The 25,561-nt window shown below is 42.0% G+C and overlaps 1 protein-coding gene across 1 annotated transcript; it reads right to left on the bottom strand.

Moving 5' to 3' along the window:
• Positions 1-1,581: 1,581 nt before the first annotated feature.
• ccn2b (cellular communication network factor 2b) lies at positions 1,582-24,898 on the bottom strand. The gene is made up of 5 exons (XM_068704396.1): positions 24,783-24,898; positions 22,379-22,595; positions 14,473-14,724; positions 6,797-7,047; positions 1,582-6,010 (listed from the first exon to the last, which is right to left on the bottom strand). Exons 1-5 carry the CDS (start codon positions 24,834-24,836, stop codon positions 5,705-5,707), a joined length of 1,080 nt encoding a protein of 359 aa, XP_068560497.1. The 5' UTR covers positions 24,837-24,898; the 3' UTR covers positions 1,582-5,704.
• Between the last annotated feature and the right edge of the window lie 663 nt (positions 24,899-25,561).

Below are 25,561 nucleotides of genomic sequence, written 5' to 3'. Positions count from 1 at the left end.
TGATGAACAAGTGAGGTAACGCGAACAGTAACGCTGTGTGTGTGTGTGTGTGTGTGTGTGTGTGTGTGTGTGTGTGTGTGTGTGTGTGTGTGTGTGTGTGTGTTTGTGATCCCAGGGGCAACATTATCCTGGATGTCATAGAGCTTTCCAGAAGTTCAGGACATTGTGTTTCTAATTTCTTTATTGTGTTTGTTTTACAGTCACTCTCATCAGAGATTGAGGATAGCAGCCAGACGCTGCAGCCAAGTCCTCTTTCAAGGTGTTCTCTCTCTTTATTGTCTTCATTCATGAGTGAGTTCATGCAGTTCAAACTAACTATAAATGTGTATAAGACTTGTTAACAAGCTAGACTGTGAAGCAGTTCTATTACACTGTTCTTGATACTATTTTAATTCAGCGTTTCCCTGTTGGTGCTATTTTAATTCAGTGTCTGAGGTTATGCTCATGAGTTCATTTAAGATTTCATGATTTATTTGTTTTTTTTCTAAACATGCAGTACATTGTGGGATTTGTGATGTAATATAAATGGCTCTTTGTTATTTGAGAACATGTATTAAACTGCAACAATTATGTATTGAAGGTCTTTTGTTATTCTTTTATTTGTTGGGAATTAAATGCAAAAGTAGCAGGTTGTGTTACCCTTTGTAAATAAACGCTAACATTCTGGCATATACCATAAAATGACTGTAAAACCCAGTTATCCAACTATCATATATTCAGCCTTATGGTCAAATATAAGACCATCTGGTGTAATGGCTCCACACACTCATCAGGCTGGCTGTTGACACACATATTCTTTAGATGATCTGGCTGCCTTCCAGTCTGTGGCCTAAACAAGTGCAGCTGAGGGGAGTAGTACTGCAGCAGAGCTGGCATACACCAACAGCATCCACTCTACCTAACACACACACACACACACACACACACACACACACACACACACACACACACACACACACACACACACACAGCAACTCCTGCTGCACCAGCTACCCCTCCATGCATGTTCTCTCTGAACGTGTTTACAAAGCAGTAAAGGACACCTGCATTGATATGCATGAGCACTTTGTGTACATTCCCTGGGTAATTAGGTTCATTTAATGAAAATAAGTTGTGTTTCACCATGAGGAGTGGTTTTGTTGGGACTTCACCATGTGGTTGAAACAAAGACATGGGGCCTACCTGGGACTTTAAAAGCCTAAACTGGTTTAGACTTTAAACCACCACTTACAGCTTTTGGGGTTAAGTGTCTTGCTCAAGGACACATTGACATGCGACTAGTGGAGCCCAGGGCGGGGATTGAACTGCCGATCCTCTGATTGAAGAACAGCCCTGCTATCCACTTAACCACCTCCTGTGAATCGTCCTGTGTGTCTGAAACAGCCAGACTGAAGCCTGGTCTCTGTATCACTGCCTGCAGCTCTAATATACTGTTGTTTTTAATACTCATGAGACTGCTGCTGTGCTGTGTCATCTAAAATCCACAGCTGCTGTTTTTAGAGCACGATAACTGACAACAGCGAGCACAACCAACTACACTTTCTATTTTCAGCTACAGGAACAAGAGGAACATGCAATATATCTATAAAAATAGACTGTTTATTAGACCAGATGCAAAAGTGCAATGGAGAATAACTCACTTCTATCGTAGGCAGGTGGTTACATAAACAACACACTATAACAGAACAATAACATTGTGTTAAACAAGTGACATAATTTATAGTACAAAACTGTACACTGTCTTACAGTATTTACATAACATATATTTTCCAAATACTAAATTTGTCCATTCTTCTTTTATTTTAAATATACAGTAAATATTAGTAACAGCAATTCACGTTATATGCTTTTCTTTCCTCCATACGTTTTCGGACCATAATGTAAGGATGGAGAACTAAGTGTAAAGTCTTCAATATCAAATTTGATTAGGCACTCTGAACTACACTGATCAGCAGTCAGCAATCCACCTCCAGCCTCTGAGGAGGCATGTCAATGTCAGAATAAAAGACTAAATGTATGATATCATATCAGGTGCAGAATTTGTCCTTTAGCTCCCAGATAAAACAAATTTCAAGGACTGCCTTTTTTCACCTACGTAACATTTCAAAAATCAGGCACATCCTATCTCAAAGCGATGCAGAGAAAGTAGTTCAAGCATTTTTTACCTCTAGACTAGATTACTGCAATTCCTTATTATCAGGCTGCTCTAATAGGTCTCTTAAATCTCTGATGGCAGGGGCTAAGTGATACCTGCCTATCAGACTCTATCACATTCATACATCGTAGGCACAGCTACGATAGCACAGCAACTTTGGGGTTAAGTGTCTTGCTCAAGGACACATCAACATGCGACTGGCGGAGCTGGGAGTCGAACCGCCAATCCTCCAATTGAAGGACGACCCTGCTCTCCACATAGCCACAGTCACCCGGATGTGAGGGTCCCATGAGGTATCCTCGGTCCTGGGACAGAGGATGTTGCATGTGTACAAATGTGTACATATTGTAAAGCCCTCTCAGGCAAATTTGTGATTTGTGATTTTGGGCTATACAAAATAAATTGAAAGTCTGATATTAAATTGCTTTTTTGTCTGTTGCATCATACGTATCTGCAGGAAAAAACACATTTACATTATATATGTTTTGCATTCCTTTGTCAAGCTTTCCATCTGCATAGATAGAGACTGTATTTCAATGCAGCCAATCAAACCTTGCATGAAGCTACAGATGCGGAAGAAAGTGTTGTTTTGCAAGTCACAACAAGGTCAAGTCTGTGCACTCCAGTCCCAAGTCAAGACTGGCAACTCCAGAGTCAAGTCCCAAGTCAAGACAGTCAAGTCAAGTCCCAGGTCATGACAGGCAAGTCTTCGTCAAGTCCCAAGTCAAGCCAGGTAAGTCCTGGTCAAGTCCCGAGTAAAGACAGGCTAGTCTTTGTCAAGTCCCAAGTCAAGACAGGAAAGTCCCAGACAAGTCCCAAGTCAAGACAGGTAAGTGTAGAGTCAGGTTCCAAGTCAAGACAGGTAAGTGTAGAGTCAGGTTCCAAGTCAAGACAGGCAAGTGCAGAGTCAGGTTCCAAGTCAGGACAGGCAAGTGCAGAGTCAGGTTCCAAGTCAGGACAGGCAAGTGCAGAGTCAGGTTCCAAGTCAAGACAGGCAAGTCCTGTATCCTGTCCCAAATCAAGAAAGGCAAATACTGAGGCAAGTCCCAAGTGAAGACAGGCAAATCCTGAGTCAAGTCCCTTGTCAAGGCAGGCAAGCCAGGAATCAGATCCCAAGTCTGATTCCTGGTCCTAAGTCAAAACAGGCAAGTCCAGAGTCTAGTGCCACGTGAAGACAGGCAGGTCCACATTCAAGTCCAAAGTCAAGACAGGTAAGTCTTGAATCAAGTCCCAAGTCAAGACAGGCAAGTCCTGAGTCAAGTCCCAAGTCAAGAGAGACAGGTCACCAGTGAAGTTCCAAGTCAAGACAGGCATGTCCAGGGTCAAGTTCCAAGTGAAGACAGGCAAGTACAGAGTCAAGTCTTAAGTCAAGAAAGGCAAGTCCTGAGACAAGTCCCATGTCAGACAGACAGGTCCCCAGGCAAGTCCCAAGTCAAGACAAGCAAGTTTTAAGTAAGACAGACAAGCCCCCAGTCAAATCCCAAGCCAAGACAGGCAAGTCCAGAGTCAAGTCCCAAGCCAAGACAGGCAAGTCCAGAGTCAAGTCTCAAGTCTAGACAGGCAAGTCCTGAGTCAAGTCCTGAGTCAAGTCCAAAGTCAAGACAGGCAGGTCCTAGTCAAGTCCCAAGTCAAGACAGGCAAGGCCAGAGTCAAGTCTCAAGTCAAGACAGGCAGGTCCCCAGTCAAGTCCTAATTAGAGACAGGCAAGTCCAGAGTCATGTCCCACATCAAGACAGGCAAGTCCTGAGTCAAGTCCCATCTCAAGACAGGCAACCACAGAGTCCTAAACTTTGGGTTATGAGTCCTCAACAAGTCATATGGCACTCTTCACCAAGTGTAATGCCAATTCTCTGCCTGTAATGTAACATTAGTTCTAAATGGTTATCTCCTGCAACTTGATTGGATGCTGTCAAAATTGGATCAAACTAAGTGGATTGTAGGAATTAAGTGTCAACTAGCTGAGAATGAATATGTTGTCTTATTTAAATAATGAAGGGAAATGAATTGATCTTGGCACATTTTTAAATAAGACATTTTTGAGGCTTTTGGCTTGGGGAAGGTATCACGTATTTTCAAGTCAAAAGTGATGTCAAGAATCATCCAAATCGAGTTGCAAGTCTTATTTGATTTTGTCAAGTTGAGTCTAAAGTCATCCAATTTATGCTCTAGTCTGACTTGAGTCAAAGTCATGTGACCACAAGTCTGTAAAGCTGTGATGTCAGTGTACTATTATAGACGCTTAGGCCCAATTGGGACAGAGCACTTTTTAGCGCCCAATGTCATTAGCGTTTTTTGTCATTGTGATGACTGTTGCTGGATTCTCGGAGCTATATGACTTTACCAACGGTAATAACCAACAAGAAAGACAATACAGGGCACCTCAAGTTTTCCACCTGCAAAACACGCTCCATCTGATCAGGGCCTTACAGGGCCAGACACTATCATGCTACATAACACCATGCTACAGACTCTGAACAACAACCACTTTAGCAGCTTTCCTGCTTCCTATCTACTTTGGAAAAATGACTGCACCATAGGTGGTTGAATGAGTGAAAAACATGTACATATAGCTTATGCTTTTTTTCTTGTCTTGATATCACAACTCAAGATAACAAAAGGTCATATTGTTAAAACTGTTGGACATGATGAAAATATAATGCTTTAAAGGCCTTTATCTCAACATTTCAGACAAAATCCAGAAAATCAAGCTCTTGGCTTTCGTTTAGTTCATGAATATTTGAGTATCTATAACTGCAACCATGTCTGCTCATTTAACATGCTGACTCCTATTTCATGTAATAGAATACCAAGCAACATGGCTGCATTGTATTATGTTCTGTTGTTAGTGAAAATATATTTATTTCTTAGCATGGAAATTCAGTTTTGATCTCAAGAAATAGTATTTGTTCCAAAATAATCTAAACTTAAAAGTCCATTTACTAGCTTTTCTTAGGTTTTAACCGCTTCTTACAGCCTTCTTCATCGGCTGGAGCTGGCTCAGTACATTTCATTGTCAGTGCTTCTGTCCACTACATCGAACCTTTACTGTCAGACTGGTTATAAAGTCTGGGGATGTTAGAGCTGCATGTTAACATCATCTAAACAAAGATGAAATAAAAGGAAAGGAAATCTTTTTCTCCTTAATCTCTAAACTTTTCTGGTTTAGCTGTGAGGATAGCTCGGGACAGCTGTTCATTTTTTTGTTTGGTTTTCTAGTTTGGATAATATTGTCTGTTTGTGTGAGCATTGTTTTGCCAAGAATGTTTGTTCTCTAGACTTGATTTTGCATAAATACGGGCTGGATTGGGGTTAGCTGGGTTAAATTAGGGTTCATGTTAAACATCCATCTTTCAATTTATTGAATATATTGGATGTTTTCCAGACCAACATCTCATAGCAACATTGGCTTGATGATTTTTTCTACTGCCTCGAAACAAACAATACTTCAGCAACAAAATGTGTCTGACCCATTACTTTAAGGCATGTCGTTGTAAGTGGTGAGTGTAGAGTTGGGTGTATGCGTGAATGTTTGTATTCGTAACTCTCCCATCACATATCGTTATCATAGTCTCCAATCATCCTCCGAGTGTTGGATGCCAGGAAGATGGCATTATGTTGTGGACAGTCATGATGGCAGGAGCAGGTTTTGATAAACATCATCTTCTTCGTGAAGACTTCTCCCTCTGGACAGTGGAACTCCACCTCGGCTGTGAGGGTAGTGTGTGGCGTGCAGCAGCGATTGTCTGTGCATACACCGCAGAATTTTGGTTTGTACATCCTGGTGCTGGAGCAGCCCGAAAGCTCGAAGCGCATCCCTTGCTTGGCCTTTGGTGTCCGGACACATTTCTTTCCCTTCTGTGGGACAGAGACGATAATCAGCAAATGATATGTCAGCATCATCATTGAGCCAATGTACTTGATCATATTAATTGTGGCTGTAGTGATGTAAGCCTATTGTGTAATACAGTACAGAAACTGTCCTTCCCAAAGTTATCATTGATCTACTGCTGATGCTGGACATCTGTCAATACCTGTAGATCTAAGTGCAACATTGGCTATATGATTGACTGCTATGGTCCAGCTCTAAGACAACAGCAAATAATGGAAGCACAAGCAAGGGATTAACTAAATAAAGACTTTTTTATTTAACAAAGACTGAAATTATTTTTCAATGTAAATTTAAATGTGAATTCTAACAAATGATGCTGGCAGGAAAACATACTGCCAAGTTAACTGAGGTAATGGTAAAATAAAGTATACAGGAAATAAAACATTCAACATAACACAAGGTGTGCCAGGGAAAAAGAAGCCCACAATACCCCAGGATGGGGTATTGTGGGCTTGCTATTGCGGGTCTTATCGACTGGAAGCAGTGGAACTGCCTACAAAGTCATACAATGTTTGGTGTTGAAGATTCTAATCGTGTCCCCTTTGAGCCTGTTGTTATCATTAAGATAATTTTAATTGATGGGACTTTTAGTCTAAAGTAATTTTGTGTATTGAGTTTTTTTTATGATACCTTGTTGAAGAAATTATGAATTATAGTTTAATTAATACAGAGCTTTTTCTTAATTCATCATCATCATTCCTTTTTTTTTTACCTCTCTAACCCCGCTGTTTGTAGAAGGGAAACACACTGACCTTGATTTCTTTTTCCTGCTGGCTGTTGCAGGGTCGGACCATGCAGATCCTGGTCTGCCTCTCCAGCTGACAGCGCTGGTTGTCGTTGGTGATGCGAGATGAGATGGCCATGTCGCAGGTCGCCGAGCACTCACTCCACTCTGTGGTCTGGACTATACAGTTATCTCTGGAGCTCTCTGCTAGCGGGGGAGACACTTGTCTGATGATTGAGCCAGGATTTGAAGAGGGCAAGGGGTGGATCTGAGAGGCTCCTGCATGAAGAGTAATTAGGGTGGAGAAAGAGATGTGGGGAGATTTAAGAGATGAAAAAAGTTAAGTGGCGAGTGGTATTATTTATTTTACAAAAGGATGACAGTGAAGAACCGAGCTGGCAAGCAGGAATCACAGGTGATTTCAAATAAGAGGGTTGTATTCATTACAAAAAAGAAGGGAACAATTTACAATATGCAACATATGCAACAAAAGTTATGGTCATAAACAAGGTCAACTAAACTGAACTAAACTCAGGCTATGACAACTAAAGGTGGTTTAAGATGGACTTTAACTGATCACTTGATCGCTTAAACCCCAATAATCTGTCCTCAGACTTATAAACTCCTGTGGAAATCAGTGCTTCTGAAGTTTAACTTAAGCCTGCAGCAGATGTGGTTTTAGAGAGGTTTAAGATCATAAAATTCAGATTTCTATAGCTGTAGAAACTTTATTTATTTCTACAATTTTAAATCTCTTACCAGGTATAATCAAGTGGCAATCTTATATAAGTGTGTTTACAATGTTACTATTAAAGGTGACAATTTTGATTCCAGAAGCAGGGTTGCTGATTATCTGGAAAACATAACCAGTTGTTAATTAATGCACAGCCCAGAGCCTGCAAGAGGACATTAGGTCTGTTTGCTAGTAATGTTGAAGTCACAGAAACAAATAATCATACAAGTCAGACTAATTGAAAAGAAACACATGGGGCAAATGTGCTGTGAAAAAGGTTATCAGATAAAAGTAGAAGGTTTTTCATTTAATATGATTCATTGGTAGATTTGATCAATTCCAAGAGGCAACCTCCAGTGCTGAGAAATGAAGCCAACATGGTAGTGCCAAAACCTGAAGTTCATCAAGTGGCCAGTTGAGACCCCGATGTTAAATTGCCCAACTTTACAGAAGCATATTTCCAGTCCGGAACAAAAAACGGTTCTGGTCTCTAGCTAACATCTAAGGTTGCTAGCTGTCTGCTCTGCTGCATCACTTGACTGACCACAGCTCCACAACGATCCACCACTTGTTTGAAGTTAGACTGTGTCATCACTGCCAAGTTGCACTTGGAAACCATATGGGTGACGTCATGGAGACAACGTCCATATTTTACAGTCTATGACATCACTGTCAAGGGTTGGAATCTCAATAATCATACACACGGTGTAATCGCATCCACTTATAATTGTGAATGGGTTAGCTTCTCCTGATGGGCAGGTGGCAACTTGCATGGTAGCCCCTGCCATCAGTGTATGAATGGTTGTGAATGGATGAATGACACGTAGTGTTAAAGAGCTTTGAGTGGACAAGTCAAGGCAGCATTCCCGTGACGTGTTGACGTGTTACGGTAAGCATTATCACTCCCTCACTACTTTAACACTTTGAGTGACTTATGCCGCTTCACGTGTCCTCCTGCTGTCACTGTGCCACGGTCAAACACGTCCTAGTACAACACAGCACGCAACAATAGTTCCCCTCAAATACAAAATCAAACAAAAACCCATACTCACAAAAACAAACCGCACAAACAACAACATATAAACAAGCATACAAAACATAATTGATTTGTATGGCAGTTCTTTTGTACAGGCCTATCAAGATAGACTGTCTTAGTGGTGCGTTTTCCCTGGTTATCTAAGGTTGAGTCACTCATTGACAGTTTTACCTTTCTGACCTTTCTGACCTTTCCATCAGTGCTAGGGTACACCTGTGCTACTCTTGCTAATCTCCATTGATTTTGTGGAAAGCCATCCTTGTGTAGGATAACAATGTCATTAACCTTTGTATTTCTTTTCTCCCTTTGTCATATTTGTCGTTGCTGAAGATTAAGGAGGTACTCCTTCCACCGTGTCCAGAATTAATTTGCCAAAAATCGCCATCTCTTGCGTAGGTAGATAATGACTCACAAATTGACCAGGGGGAGATATTATGTTCGACTTCATCATGAGAATATGGTTGGGCGTGAGAGGTTCAAGATTTGTTGGATCATTTAAGTGCTCTGTTGTCAGAGCTCTGCTATTTACAATAGCCATCACTTCATACAGAAAGGTCCTAAGTGATGCACTGTCAAGTCTTTTAGCAGATTGATCAAGGATTACTATTAGAATGCTTCTGATGGTGCTAATTTGTCTCTCACATACACCTCCCATGTCACTTGATGCTGGGAAGTTCATTACAAACTCACATCCATGTTCTTTTAACTTTTCATGATCCAGGTCCTTCATTGCATTCATGAACTCCCCCTTTGCGCCAACAAAGTTGGTGTCTTGATCACATCTCAACTGTCTTACATTTCCACGTATTGAATGCACACAATGCATTGATGAAAGCATCTGTAGTTAGCTCGTCAAGCATTTCAATATGTATGGCTCTAGAACACATACAAGGGAAAAGAAGACCATACTTTTTCAGTTCCTTTCTAGCTTCTTTCACATAGAACGGTCCAAAGCAATCTATGCCACAATATGTGAATGGAGGGGTCATTTCCGTTCTTTCTTCTGGCAGATCTGCCATCTTCGGATCCTGTGTGTTCCTTCTATACTTTCTGCATGTTGTGCACTTGTAAATGTGTGAGGCAACTGCGCTGCTACATCCTGTAACCCAAATTCCATTGGATCGCAATTCATTTACAGTTATTCCTATTTCTTGATGATGCATCTTTTCATGGTAGTGCTTGATGAGTAAAGAAAACACATGACTTGCCTTTGGTATGATGGCAGGATGCTTGACATGGAGGTGAAGACTAGATCTTGTCAAACGTCCTCCAAACGTGAGCACACTGTACTCATCTACAAAGGGACTTAGTTTGTGTAGCTTGTTTGTTTTGTCTTTAGGTTTTACTTCCTCGCATTGCTTTATACTTTTGATTTCACTGCTGAATGCTTCCGTTTGGACCAATTTGATTATGAAAAGCTCTGCTTCCTGTCTTTCCTCAACACTTGTGGCTTCACTTGTTTTAGGTTTGAGACCCTTGATTTGCTTAGCATTGTGCTTGAGACGAGCAATAGCTTTGACAGCTCTTTTCCAGTCAGAAAACCTTGTCAGGCGGTCTAGCAATGTCCTGTCCTCTTTTGCTTTAGTGTTGAGCACCTGGGCCTTTTGAAGTTCCGGATAGTTGTCACTGACCTCACTCAAGACTCATTAAACCAAGTTGAAGCGACAAGCTGATCTGCTTTTAGGCCTCTTGAAGCATGATCTGCAGGATTATCTTCAGAATGTACAAATCACCATTGCTGCATGGGGATCTGTAGTGGACTTGATTCTTTGGATTCTGTTCGCCACAAACACGTGGAAACGCCTTGCGTCATTGTTTGTATATATTCAAGTCTGTCAGCAACACCTGTAATCAGTTGTCTATATTGAATTAACCTGGTAGTCAATCGGTAATCAAGACTGTTGTTGTTTGCGATCTGTGAAAGGGTCATGTGATAGGGGCGTGACGAATCAGGGAAGGAAACGTCGTGACTGCTTAGAACCAATCAAGTAGTGAACACGTGATCGTTTCCAAATGTATGCGTTTACGCCGTCCACATGACAAAGCAACCCCGGAGTTTTCAAACGTATCCTTCCTCAGGAGCGTTTTCAAATGTATTTGTTTTTGGTGCTTTGAAAACTCCGGCGTAGTGTGGACGCTCAGTGTAAACGTAGCAAAACATATGCATTTTCAAAAGGAAATGTAGTAGTGTGGACATGGCCTGAGGCTTTGACAAAAAATAAAATTGAAATAAATAAAGATTTTTATCTTATTTTTTGCACAGTGGACAATCTTTCAAAGGGAACACCTCTTATCTTGGATTTGAGGTGATTCTGTCACTGAAAATAGCAGTCAAATGTCAATAAGTGTCTTTTTTCTTGTTCTATAATTTCATAATACAACAAACTATAGTTTTTTTGTATGTATAATATAACCGTATATAAAACTTTATAAGCTGTGATATCAAATAGCTTTTGCGGCTCCAGACGAAATGGCTCTTTGGATAGTAAAGGTTGCTGACCCCTGCCCATGACCAACGAACAATGGACATCTCCATTAGTGTTGATGGATCTGAGATAAGTACACTCCCCATAGCCTGTGACGCTGGCGTCTGAGAAGTGGTGAAGCTCATACTGTTTGACATCCATGAAGTTTGCTGGACTATATCCCCTCCACCTTGAAGCATTGTGCTGATCAGCTGTCTCCGGTGTTTACAGACATCTTCAACACCTCACTGGAGACATGCCACGTACCAGCCTGATTCAAGGTCTCTACTATCATCCCCGTCCCCAAAAAAACAAGGATCACAGGACTTAACGACCACAGGCCCGTCGCCCTGACCTCTGTGGTCATGAAGTCTTTTGAGCGCCTTGTCCTGTCCCACCTGACAACCCTCACTGACACACTCCTGGACTCCCTGCAGTTCACCTACAGAGCCAACAGGTCTGTAGACGACGCAGTCAACATGGCCCTTCACTTCATCCTCCAGCATCTGGACTCCTCAGGAACCAACACCAGGATCCTGTTTGTGGACTTCAGGTCTGCCTTTAACACCATCATCCCATCTCTGCTGCATGACAAGGTCTCCCAGATGCACGTGCCCGACTTCACCTGCAAGTGCATCACAGACTTTCTGTCTGACAGGAAGCAGCACGTGAAGCTGGAAAAACACATCTCAGCCTCCCGGACCATCAGCACCGGTTCCCCTAAGGCTGCGTTCTTTCCCCTCTGCTCTTCTCCCTGTACACCATCAGCTGCACCTCCAGTCACCAGTCCAACAAGCTCCTGAAATTTGCGGATGACACCACCCTCATTGGACTCATCTCTGGTGGGGATAAGTCCGCCTACAGGTGGGAGATTGACCATCTGGTGACGTGGTGCGGTAAACGCTCTAAAGACAACACATTTCTCAGCAATTTTGGAAACAGCAGGGAGAATACTGATTGGCCGATAATTAGAGACATCGGTTGAATCTCCTGACTTAAAAATGGGTGTTACTATGGCTGATTTCCATCCTTTCGGAAACACATTGCCTGAGAGATTTATTGACAATGCTTGTGATCGGGTGAGCGAGTGTGCCTTTGTGTTTCTTTAGAAAAATATTGTCAATTCCATAAACATCTTTGGCCCTAGAGTTCTTGAGTGAGCCTCGAACTCTGGTGACAGTAGTATCAGAGACATCCTGAATAGAGAAGCATGGCTGACCTTCATTTACTGGTACAAGATCAAATTGACCAATACTGGACCTTCGAGTTAAAGCTTCCACTGAGTTGATAAAGTATGAATTGAACTTCATCTTGTTTAAGGCACCCATTCACATTCATTTTAAGTTGCTTCATTGAATTGCTGTTATGTTTGTCTGTTAACTTCTTTAGATTATCCCATATTATTTTAGAATTACCTCCTGCTTCATCAATGATCTTAATAAAAAAATTAGCTAGCTTTTGCTAATTTTTGTTACCTGGTTTCTCAGCATTATGAATTTCTGCCTATCACTTCCTAATTTAGACCTGAGTGCTAGTTTTAATGCATAGTCACATTTTTTCATTAAATTCCAGATGTCTCTATTTATCCATGGAAGTGTGTTCTTTTGATTTTGTTTCATTTTGGCTTTTTTAAGGAAACTGTTAATTGTGGTCAGTATTGTGGATAAGAAGATGTTGCTGTCATCCTCCACACTTGCACCCGTTAAACAGTTGCTCCAATCAATTCCCTTTATAGCATCCTCAAATGAATTTGATACCTTTCGGTATTCTTAATTGATAAGCCTTTCTGGTAGAAGAGATATTAAAACGTTTCTTTGTAAGTTTTCTTGTTAAAAGTATTAAATTATGGCCAGACATACCAGTTACCATATTGTGTGTTTTGATCATTCTTTCTGGCTAAAAATAAAATCAATCTGGGACTGAGAAGAGTGGGTTATCCTTGTGGGTTTGTTCACTAACTGGGTCATATTAAAACAATCAATTGTACGTTTTAGGGATTTTCTTCCAGACTTTACATAAAAAAAATGAATATAAAAAATATTTATATATTATAAATTTACCATTTACAAGTATGAGTGCAGAAACACAAATAAAACATAAACCCATTGACCAAGTGCATGCTGGTATTCCATCAGACATGCCTACTCCCAGTGTGCGACGTGATGTTGAGGTTCTCTGACATACCTGCATTGGGAAGTTCAGACAGCCGGTATAACAGCAGTTCAGTCGAACTTGTGCTCCTTTTGACAGGCAACCAAAGCAAAAACAAGCAATAATGGTTGCTTGCTGTCCACCATTGTTAATTCCTTGCTATCATGGACAACAAACAACATTCTGTCACACATTGTTTTTGAAATGGCATTTCATTTTTTGTGTATAACATAATTTATTCATCTGCAAAGACCTTTTCTGTTGATAAAAAATGATGACGTTCGTTTGTGGGCGGAGTGTAGGTGCAGGCTTATTTTTTCATAAAGGCTGAAGAAAGTACAAGTTTCTTTGAATTTTTAAAGTCACTCAATGCCCAGGACCGCAAGTGTTTTTTGGTTACTTCTTAACCCGGTCACTGTGTCCTGATGACCTATAAACTTCTGTGGAGATCACTACTTCTGAAGTTAAACTTAAACCTGCAGCAGATGTGGTTTCAGAGAGGTTGAATATCATAAAGTTCAGTATAAGGACAAATTTCTACCGCTGTAAAAAGCCTAGGCTCACAGTTTATCATGTCAAATGTATCTGATATAAATTCTGGCACCCAAAAACTAAGACATTTTTGATGTGTAACTTGAGGTCACTAAGTTACTCAGACAGGATTTGTTTCTGCCTCTAGCTAACACTGTGACGTAATCAGGACCATGTAAAAGGGTCCAATTACAGTACTTTTGGCCAAGCTGGTTGGTTCACCACTTTGAGCAAGACTGAAATATCTCAGCAGCTATTAGATGGATTTGGAACAGATATCCATGGAGCCCAGAGGATGAATCCAAATAACTTTAGTAATCCCCCTGAATTTTCATCCAGCCCCACCAGCAGGTTGACAATTGTGGTCCAGAATGAAATATCTCAACGACAGGTGTGATGAATTACCATGTAGTCTGGTGCAGACATTCTTCTGTCTTCCCCTGTAATTTCATGGTGTGCTATAACTAGGTAAAAAAAAAATCAATTTTCAGAGCCACTAGTGTGACTGTAGTCTTATTTATTTCTGTATCAAAGGCTATCTGGTCTGTTTCTTATGCTGCTGTAATGCTAAACTTCCCTCCTGGGTATCAATAAAGGTTTTCCCATATCATACCTGAAATTATTCAACTGAGGGAACTAAAAAAATACAAGTGCACAAATTGCCAGGAAGGACCAATTTATCAAAGCTATTAGTGTAATCTATAAAGCAGTCAACATCAGCTGAATCCTAACTGAGTAAAACAAAGAATCAAACTACGAGCAGTTGATGTGACAGAGGTGACACTGACCGGCCATCATTGACTGGTAGTGGTGATCCTGAGGCGACTGGTCACACACCCACTCCTCACAGCATTTCCCAGGGATCTGGATGGGGTGTGGGTACGGGCAGTCAGGGGAGGGCAGCCGGACATCACTGGCACACTTCGGTACACAGCCGATCTCTCCATTCATGCACACACAGTGGTGCTTACAGCTGGGCTGGAAGGACTCCCCGCTGCGATAGATCACGCCCCCCAGGTCACATGTCTGACCCTCCTGAGCTATAGGCAGACAGAAAACATGCAGCACTGTCTATGAAGGCAAATTACTGTCAAAATCCGAGAGCGCAAATTAGATCCGCGCGCGCGCGCGTGCGTGCGTGCGTGCGTGTGTGTGTGTAGAGGTCCCGCGCGTGCAACTCACGTATTTTACTTTAACGAGCGCTTTCCCACACTCCGTGCAGAATATCTCTGCACGCGCGAGGAAAATTTCAGCTTGCAAGGAGAAAACCATGCTTTGAGCGCGAGGGGCGTCCCCTAGCGCGCAACTACTATCACTGCTCTTCTGCTCGCGAAACTTTCACCTGCTCGCTCGAGAGTAGATTTTCTTTTTGACACTCGTCTTTAGATTGGCCGAATATCACTCTGACACAGATGCTAGGTCTGTAATGGAGATGGTTTTCAGATTGCACTACATCTCAGAGGTAAATAATGTACTTTTTACTCCACTATATCTCGGAGGTAAATAGTGTACTGTACTGACACACATACGATGATTTTATAGAATATGATGCATTGCTGTATTAAACTAACCAACAGCATGTAAAGGAGTTGAAAACATGTAGCATACACGTTAATGCAGCAATATATATCCTAAAACATCAGATTTCATAGTAAAACACTGACAGGGTACATTTTACTGTAGAGGTACTTGTATTTTCTGTACTTGTACTTTAAGTACATTTAGCTGATACTAACATACTTGACTACGGTTTTGAATGCAGGTGTTTTACTCGTAGTGGATTCTTTCATCAGTATTAGTACGTTTACTGCAGTGAAGGATCTGAATCATTTTTCATCCACTAATTACTCAGTGACTTAAGTTTGGTAACTTACTTGGCAAACAGTTAATATACAAACAGTGGGGGTCCTAATCTTGGCTCCAGATCCTTGACCGGGTCAATTATTGTTCATAGTATATACAACTACATTATATATGTTATATCTGTTAACTTCTGTAGACACTACGTTATGATGAAATATGATCACATCATATTTGAATCAGTTAAGATCAAATAGTTTCTTTGATCTGTTTGTCACAAGAGGTTTGACGATCAAACACACATTGTCTGTAATAGAATGATGGAGGGAATTTAAATCAATCTGAGCACCTTGACTCCAGTTAATTTACAAGAGAAACACATTTTTAATGTATGTATGTTTGTTTTTCAAAACGCTATTATCATTCTTTTCATCAGCGTCTACATTCTGAAAAGTTAACAAAACCTGTCAGACAAATGTAGAACATTTACTGCTGAGATGTAGTGGAGTAGTGTTTAGTGGCGGATTGAAAACTTCTAACAAAGACCTAGCATCTGTGTCAGAGTGATATCCGGCCAGTCCAAAGACAAGGATTGTAACCAATTAAATGTAGTGATTCAATGGTGACTGGGTCCGCCCACTTTGTGTCAAAAAGAAAAACTACTCTCGAGCGAGCAGCTCAAAGTTTCGCGAGCAGAAGAGCAGTGATAGTAGTCGCGCGCTATAGGGAACGCGGCTCTTTGATTTGCACGTGCGTGGATCTCTACACACGCTCGTGCGTGGATCTAATTTGCGCTCTTGGATTTTGACAGTGATTTGCCTTCATAACTGTCACTCATACAGATACATACAATACAAACAGCTTTTACTTCTGGAACACCAGAGGAGACAGATGTCACTTAAGACTATCTGATGGGTCTAAAGTATTACAGTTTAGGTCAAATGACCATAGAGCAAATTTTCATCCGGCTCCAGCACCCCAACTCCCTCATGCACAACAGACACCATGCTGCACTGAATTAGTATCGGGTACATGTTTGTTGTATGGTTTGAGGAGATATATGTGACAGAGTTGTTTCAGTTTTTCAGTTGCAATCAAATTCAAATCAGACATTTTTCTGGGTGACAGGTCAATGCCAAGTTCACAAAAGATGGAGAATTGCCGGGCTATGCGAGCAGTAGTCTGACTGTTGCAATCGAAAATTTCTACTTAGTATATATTTCTACTTAGTATATTGTGTAAATGCTTAAGTGCTTGTATTTTTGCTCTGAACACAGTAGATCTTCACCCTTTGTGTTAGCATACATGCTCAAATATATCTTGCTGTTTGTTTAATGTAAATTTGATATTCTTATGAGTATTTTATTATCTTTTAAGCAGAATTGTTTTATAACTTGTTGTGAAACAAACTATCATAAGCTTGCATCATGTAACTTCTGATCCATGCAGCAGCTGACTGCACACAGTGTCATGGGGTGTGGTGCAGATCAGAGACTCAGGCGCAGACACAGACACTGGAGACGAGGTGGAAGGCAAGGTGCTTTACTTTGACCCAAACAGACATAAACGGGAACTCAAAATGACTCCAACAGGGAGCGAGCAAAAATCCAAAAAACGTGAAAAAGCAAAGTCACAAACCGCAGAGACAACACAAGGGAAAACTCTGGAGACACGGGGAGGAACGAGGAGTTAGCACTGGAAACATGATGAGCACACGGGGAAGAACAAAGCCAGAACATGAAGCACACAGGGGGAAGAACAAAAACGATCTGACAACCAGAACAGGGAAAGCAGGGGAGTATATGTGTGGGGTGATGAGTTGATTGCAGGCAGGTGAGTTGACTGAGTGCAGTGTGGGGTTGACAGAGGGAAAAGCCAGGGGCAGGTGATTGGGGACAGGTGAAGTGAATGAGAACAATCAGGAGAAACACACACACACACACACACACACACACACGAGGCAAAGCCTAACCGTGACACACAGATTCTCTTCTTCTCTGTGTTGGATAACAAGTACTTATTGTATATTCACATGTCCTATGCCTTAAGGATAAAACACACATATCTGTGTGTCTGTTGTTACACAGATGAAGCACTTCTTATACTTTAACTACCACGGCCTGCATAAACAGGATGTTCCAGTACACAGGCCCCCACCCTTGATCACTCTTAACTCTGTATGACTTTAACTCGGTAGCGCACACTTCTACAGACTCTTAATGACTCTATATAACTGTGCCTCTTCTTGCAAGAATAATTACTTGAAGAAGCTCTGTTTGACGATATTCTATATTTCAGTTTAAAAAGACTCAACAGCGGGTTTTGGGTTCAATAAAAATTTAAATTTAAACTCGGTGAGTTGCTGAAATTTTGAAAGTTGGTCCAAAATGACCAAATTGTGTTACATAAATTAACATACGTAAATTAAGGAAACAAAATCTTTTAATACTTTTTACATTCATATTTTTATTTTGTTTAGTAGGTTTATTATGATGTTGGTTGAGCTCATAACTTAGCGATCTTTTCTGAATGGTGGCTGGGTTAAAGAAATAGGGAAAAGGATGGGAAAATAAGGGTGGACAGTCTTGTTGAATACCTAAAGGTTAAATATCTTGAGGGTAGACGTTAAACATTGAAGTCCTTTGACCTAAGAGACTAAGAGTCCATAGGGATAAATGTTGTCTAGAGAAGGAGGATGGGAAAACAAGGATGAGTGAGACTAAGAGTCCATGGGGATAAATGTGTCTAGAAGTAACGACTTTGATTCTGCTTGTGCCATAAAACGAATCTAGAAACTCACGGTGATGACTGTGTTTACATTACATTACATTACAGTTATTTAGCAGACGCTTTTATCCAAAGTGACTTACAATAAGTGTATTCAACATATGTATTCAAGAGAACTACTAGTCACCAGAAGTCATAAGTACATCTCCTTGTTTACACAAGCATCTAAGAGCATAAACCAGAGCAAACGTACAGTGCAGAAACAAACTAATACGAATACAGGTGCTCATCAGAGCCTGGATGAGAACCTGCGCCGTATCATCAGTGATGAAGGGACGAATCCTCCTGATGTTGTAGAGCAGGAATCTGCAGGAGCGTGTAACCGATGCAATGTTTGCTGAGAATGACAGTTGGTCATCCAGGGTCACGCCCAGATTCCTCGCAGTCCGAGTTGGCGTCACCACAGTATCATCAATGGTGATTAACAGGTCTCGGTGTGGGCAACCCTTCCTCGGGAGGAACAGTAGCTCGGTTTTGTCCAGGTTGAGCTACAGGTGGTGTGTCACCATCCACTTCCAGATGTCAGCCAAACACGCAGCAATGCGTGCCTCCACTTGAGTGTCACCGGGGGGAAATGACAAGGCCAGCTGGGTGTCATCGGCATAACAATGGTAAGAGAAGTCATGCGAGCGAATAACAGAACCTGTTAAACCTGAAAAACTGTTTAAATTGAGTTTGATAAACTTAGTTCAGGAACAGGGACCATGCCCAGAACATAGCTCATTTCCTCTGCACAAAGTATTGAAGTACAACGAACCCATTCACTTCCTCTTCGACTCTGTTTTCACACAACGTACGACAGACGAGCAGAAGCTCTCTGACTCAGCTTCAACACGACGTACGACAAATGAGCAAATAAACTTTGACTCAGCTTCAACACGACGTACGATAAATGAGCAAATAAACTTTGACTCAGCTTCAACACGATGTACGACAAACAAACAAACAAACTTCGACTTAGCTTCAACACGATGTATGACAAACAAACAAACAAACTTCGACTCAACTTGAACACGATGTACAACAGACAAACGCTCTTCGACTCAGCTTCAACAAGATGTATGACAAACAAACAAACAAACTTCGACTCAGCTTGAACATGATGTACGACAGACAAACGCTCTTCGACTCAGCTTCAACGAGATGTATGACAAACAAACAAACAAACTTTGACTCAGCTTCAACTAGACATACGACAGACGAGCAAAATCTTGAAACCGCTTACCTTGCGCAAAGGCTCTTTGACCAGCCATATCCCGAAGTCCTGGAGCTCCCTCCTTCTCTCACCACACTTCGTTGCCAGCAACCTCGGCTTGTTTAGCCATCCACGTTCCCCGCAGCTCTCGATTATCCATCTCCGTCAACTCCAAAGTCGTCCGCCCCCACCTTCCAACAGCCCAGGGGGAGATCCCGATTTCGGCATCCCATCCCTCGACCCTAATCCCCTCATCCCGCCTCCCCTCACCCCTTACCCTACACCCCCACACCGTTCTCCCGACCGCCGGAGATCCAGGCGCTCGAACGACGGGTGAAACCACCGCGACCCTCATTCACCATTTCGACGCTCCGACAGTCTCTACATATCTCACTTCTCCGAGTGGACGGAAGAACGCAATCATCCAACCCAACATTTCTTTACATCAGTCTGTTTAAAAAGCACAACATTCCAAACTAGCAGCACAACACCTCTCTTGCTCTCCAAGCCTCCAGACCACAGCCGGGTACGACGCGCCACGTCAGGCGCACGCCTTCTCACCGGTAACTACATCAACTTCGCTCAATTATCGATCCATCCACACGCAATCCCCACATCTCCAGGGAAGCTCGGCCGCTGCACTCAAACAGCCACTCCCCACCTGCTCAGACGTCACCAGGCTCCACCTAATTCCCTGCCTGGACTACTCCATGATGTACATAAGAATCGATCATGCCACATCCCCCATCCGCCTCGCAGGCCAAGAGGCCAGTCGCCTGAGGCAGACATCACCTGCGCCTTCAAGGTCCTTACCACCGAACCCGACTACCGGTACCTTTTTAGTTTTCCTTTGGAAGGATGTGTATTACTCTGCCAGACGTCCGTCCAAGAGCAGCCCAAAAATTTTCGATTGCTTAGCCGAAGCACTCTGCCGGATCTTGACAAACGTCTTATCACCGCAACCTCTCCTGCACATAACCTAATTCTACCGTCCTAAATTACCAAGGTCCTTATTGAGCTACCTTCCACCCACTGGCACGGAGGAGTATTTAATTACTTAGCCATCCACTATATTGCAGGCTCAGCCGCTCAACAATGGCAAATATTCGAAGCAACTAATTAATATATATATATACATATATTATTTCTGGACCGATTAAGAGAAAACGGATATTTACCCACGGCACACCTGATGATCTCTCACGGCACACTGGCGTGCCACGGCTCAGCGGTTGAAAATTATTGTCCTAGACGTCTTCCTCACAGTCACTCCACCTTCCTCAAACCCAGCACATGGTCTAAACATTTGGCTTTCCTCTACCAGATAAAATAAATAAATAAATATAATTAATAGAATAAACAAAATCCTCCTTGCCACACATCTTGTTAGTCGCCGCCTCTGTTACAAACTTCCATGACCACGTTACACTTGACGAAGCACGCAAAACCGAGCTAAACTGACACGAGTTCCTCTCCTCTTGGTACGGCATCTCCTTCTTTTACGACGAACACATCACCAAGCCAATTAATAAAGGACGGTCACATCGTCTAAATAAAATGCTGTTCATGCAGAGACTAAGACCCCGCAACTGGAACACCTAATCTCCGCTTCTCAAGATGGCATCCTCAACAACGTCGTGCATGTCGCAAGTCCACGTTCTTGCGACATGCCACTGCATCAGACCAGTCCATCCTCCCAACACAGTCGTCTATCACCTCAAATGCCGCAAGACCAACCAATATGGTCCACCTCAGCACATCTACCTTTTCCGACTAGACTCATACCCAAGTCTGTACGAACCCATCCTCGACTACTTAAGCTGAAGATCAGCCAGCCGAACTTCCCCGCAAGATCCCCTGTTCGTCACAGGCAAAGGGGCCACGCAATCTCGGGTTCACCACCACTTTCGCCATATCTTAGCCCGATCCAGAATACCCCCCCGAGTTTACTCGGACCATTCATTTCAAATCTGCGCCACCTCCACCGCTTAAAGTCAAGGAATTCTTGACCACATCCTGAAGATACTTGGTCGTTGGTCTTCCCCCGCATACCTCTCATACAATCGTTCCAACCTGAATGGCACCAGAAACGCCCACCGGCATCCGTCTACATGAAGCTATCTTTTGGGGACTCTGCACCACCAGAGCTTCCAAAGACAGGCCCCCACCCTATAGTGTCCATTCCTCTCGTTCCCGCCAGCCACCGGACACCAACAGTCCCCCATCACTCTCCTAACCTCCTTTCTACAACCCTCCTTGTTTCTTCTTCCTTACATCCCTTCATCCCTACCCTACATCCCTCTACCTCGACCCCTACCTTACATCCCTTCATCCCTCTACCTCGACCCCTACCCTACATCCCTTCATCCCTCGACCCCTTCTGCTTCCTAAATCTGACAATTATTCTATTATGCGATAAACTTCTCAAAACTCATACTGTTATTGCCGTGGTCCTTGTTAGTGAATGTTAATCTTTCTAACTTTCTTAGTTCAATGGTTCCTTAGGCAGCTGATAGCTTGTTTAAAAAGACCTTTGATAGATGCTGATGTTAGGATGGCTGAAATACTTGCACTGACAGCTGAAGGCACACTGGACACAGCTAACATTTATAGTTTCTGTGGCCTTATCACCTCTTCTTGCACTCCAATGTTCTGCAGTTTAGAATAATCTCGAGCACAAGGACATTCAATCATCTAAATGCCAGCATTACTATCACAAGAGATCACTTCTTGAATGTTATGTTTCACCAGTATCGCAGCATTACATTACATTACATTACAGTCATTTAGCAGACGCTTTTATCCAAAGCGACTTACTTTCCTTTTCCAAACAAGCATCTAAGAGCATGAAGCAGAGCATAACTCAGAGCAAATAAAGATGTTGGTAGTGTGTTTAAAGGAGAATGTATTACCCATGCAGATGCCAGTCTCAGTGTCACTCAGCAGAGTGTAGTCACAGTAGAGCTCCTTGTGATAGTCGCAGGGTTCCTGCAGGGAGCAGGGCTCCCCCAGCTGCCTGGCACATACCTTACAGAAGCCACAGTCATCCAAGACAAGACTGGTGCCCACTGGGCAGGGTGGGGGGTCTGCAGAGCAGACACAGGGCTGGGAACAGTCGTGGGCCACAGTCTACAACAAACACACAAACCACATGTTAAAATCACTGAGTCAATTAGCAGCAGGATATAGTGGGAAGAAAGTATAAATGGAAACAGAGCAAAATGTGTTAATGTTTTTGACAACAGAGAGTGTACAGTACAGTAGGAAACATCTGAGAAGTTGTTGTTTATCAGACAAAGGTTTATCCACATCCTTTCATTTTAGCTCATTTCAAACTTAGGCTGTTATAACCACAATGAAAAAAAAGCCAGAAAGGTGAGTTCATGGCTGTGCAGTCTGAGTTGGACCACACATCCCATCTCCTACCATTCACAATTGAGACTTGCACAACAAGAGAGTTAGAAAGAGAGCACCTTTTGGTGGGAAAGGTTCTGCTCCTTGAGGGAGACAACATGTCTGTAGTTAAACGGACAACAGTGTTGACCTGAGCGTATCAGTAGTCTGGTTCAGCTTATAACCACCACGCTGTACAGTTGTGTGAATATGATTGGACATTACTTATCAGATGGTAGTCAAACAGTTGGTGAAGCATAAATGAAGTAGCTGATACCAATCAGCTAATGACACTGTGATGTCAGTGCTCTGCCTGCACTAATGCTATGCTATGCTACGCTATTAGTTTATATCAAATTACTTATTTTACACACGAACCAACAGATAATTATGACCAACTTTGAAGTTTGAAGTTGCTCAGTTTCTGTGGATGTGTAAATAGTGTAATGGAAAATGTCTACTTAGTATATTGTGTAAATGCCTAAGCACTTGTACTTTTGCTCTGAACTCAGTAGATCTTCATCCTTTGTGTTAACATACGTGCTCAAATGTATCTTGCTGTTGGGTAATGGAAATATTGTATTCTTAAAAGAATTTGATATTCTTTTGAAATAGAACTGTTTTATAACTTGTTGTGAATCAAACCATCATAAGCTTGCATCATGTAATGTAACTTGTGATTTGTGCAGCTGACTGCCTGCACACATATCCTCTTCTTCTTTGTGTTGGATAACAAGTACTTATTGTATGTTCACATGTTCTACGTCGTAAACGTATGTATCTGTGTGTCTGTTGTTATACAGATAAAGCACTTCTTATACTTCTTTAATCGCCTCGGCCTGCACGGCCTGCAACAGGATGTTCCTGTAGACAGGCCCCCACCCTTGATCACTCTCTTTATAACTCTGAGTGATTTTTACTTCTGTAGTGCACACTTCTGAGGAGTCTGAGTGACTCTGTGTAACTGTGACTCTTCTCTGGCCAGAGAATAAATACTTTTAAAAGACAATATTCTTCATTTCAGTTTAAAAACACTCAACAGTGGGTAAAATTATTTTCCACCACAATCGGCAACTGTTTGCTAACACATTTGCCATAGCTTTATAAGATATGGCAAATGTGTTTACAGTTTGTTGCGCTCTACCCAAGTGGCTAAAAGAAGTCTTTCACCATGGTCACAAGAGCTGCAATCTTCCTTTACATGGTGTGATTACCTTCCGCAACCTTCCAACACATATGATCATTTTCTGCCACTGGTTTGGACGAACAAGCAGGAACTTCAGCTGTTTCACCACTTGGCAACTAAAACTACTTGGTTAAGCCAATGACAAATTATCTAATAAGCGTAACATAAGGTGAACCTGAAGAGCTACAGATGTCCAGCCTTCATAGTTTATGCAAAATAACTGCAAAGGTAAAAGAAGAGCTTACTGATGCCATGGCAAACAAATATGCTCTACAATATCCTAAATATACCATAAAATTAAATAAGTATGAATATATCAATATATTAGCCACATATACATTTTATTACATAATTATGTAGTAAAGGCTTCTGAAAGGGTGGCTGTCATTGTTTTGGTCTGGACTGCACACAATACCACAAGATGGCAACACCAGACTGTGATCACATGGGCCAGCAAATATTTTCCATGTTTTGTTTCCTTCCCACTGTTCAGCACCAGCCCAGCAGAGAGGGAGCAGGTTTGGAAAAAGAAAACATGACGGCAAGAAAAATACTTTTGAAAGCCAGAAGCAGCAGGAGCTGAGAAGTAACATTCAGAGGTAAATCTCATGACTCACATGTTGACTAAAATGTACATTTCAAGGACAGTAGCATAATACCTCAATCTTAATATGAGTTCACCCCCAATTTACTTTTCATTTCAACAAAGAATATTTGTTTGTTAAAAGTAAACTTACCGATGAGATAATAAACAGGAGAATTGAGAATGTGGCTGAATATATCACAGACATGTTTCTCTGCAGGCTGCAGTGCAATCAGTAGTACTGGTTCATATGGCTGGAGGGTCGCTCTTGTTATTCTCCCTGCAGCAGACAGATAAAGCCTGGGAGGAGGAACTGACTTAAATACCAACCCTGTGGGTGTAGCCGGAGAAACCAGAGCCATGGCACTCTGCTCTGAGAACTGAAAATATTCACAATCCAATAGCCTTCTCACAGAGACAGACTCCACGTTATTAGTTCATAGGGGCGTGGGTTAACAAAACGACAACTAAAAGGGGTATTAACTTTGAGGTAACTAACAGCAGATATGACTCAATTACTGTAATATATCAGTATTCAGAGGACAAACAGTCTGAGTATACATTTCAGGAATGTTGGTCATAGAATCTGAGAAATGATTTCATGTTGCAGATGATATGATTGTGGAAAATATGGACAAAATGTGCCAAACTCTGACAACCTGAAGAACAGCAGTGGCCAGTAGAAGCTCAGAGACGAAGACAGACAGACACACAACAGGGCTGTCCTTAAATACCACAAAAAACATTGTGACAGTCTCAGTAGAAACAAGCTGCATTGATGGCAGAGCTGCCATTTAGGAACCACTTCCAGCAGCACATTCAGATGCATAACCTGTATGTACTGTACTGTGTGAGAAACACAAAGTTTGAAGCCCTGACTCTGTAACATTGCTGGGTTCATATTTTAGTTAGGGCGTATTGGCTTCATTATGG

The sequence above is a fragment of the Cebidichthys violaceus genome, unplaced genomic scaffold (assembly GCF_023349555.1).
Source record: "Cebidichthys violaceus isolate CVI_PGR_0920_01 unplaced genomic scaffold, fCebVio1.0.p SCAF_91, whole genome shotgun sequence".
Lineage (NCBI taxonomy): Eukaryota > Metazoa > Chordata > Actinopteri > Perciformes > Stichaeidae > Cebidichthys > Cebidichthys violaceus.
Note: the sequence above shows the minus strand (reverse complement) of the source record. Positions and strands in the feature narration are given on the sequence as shown.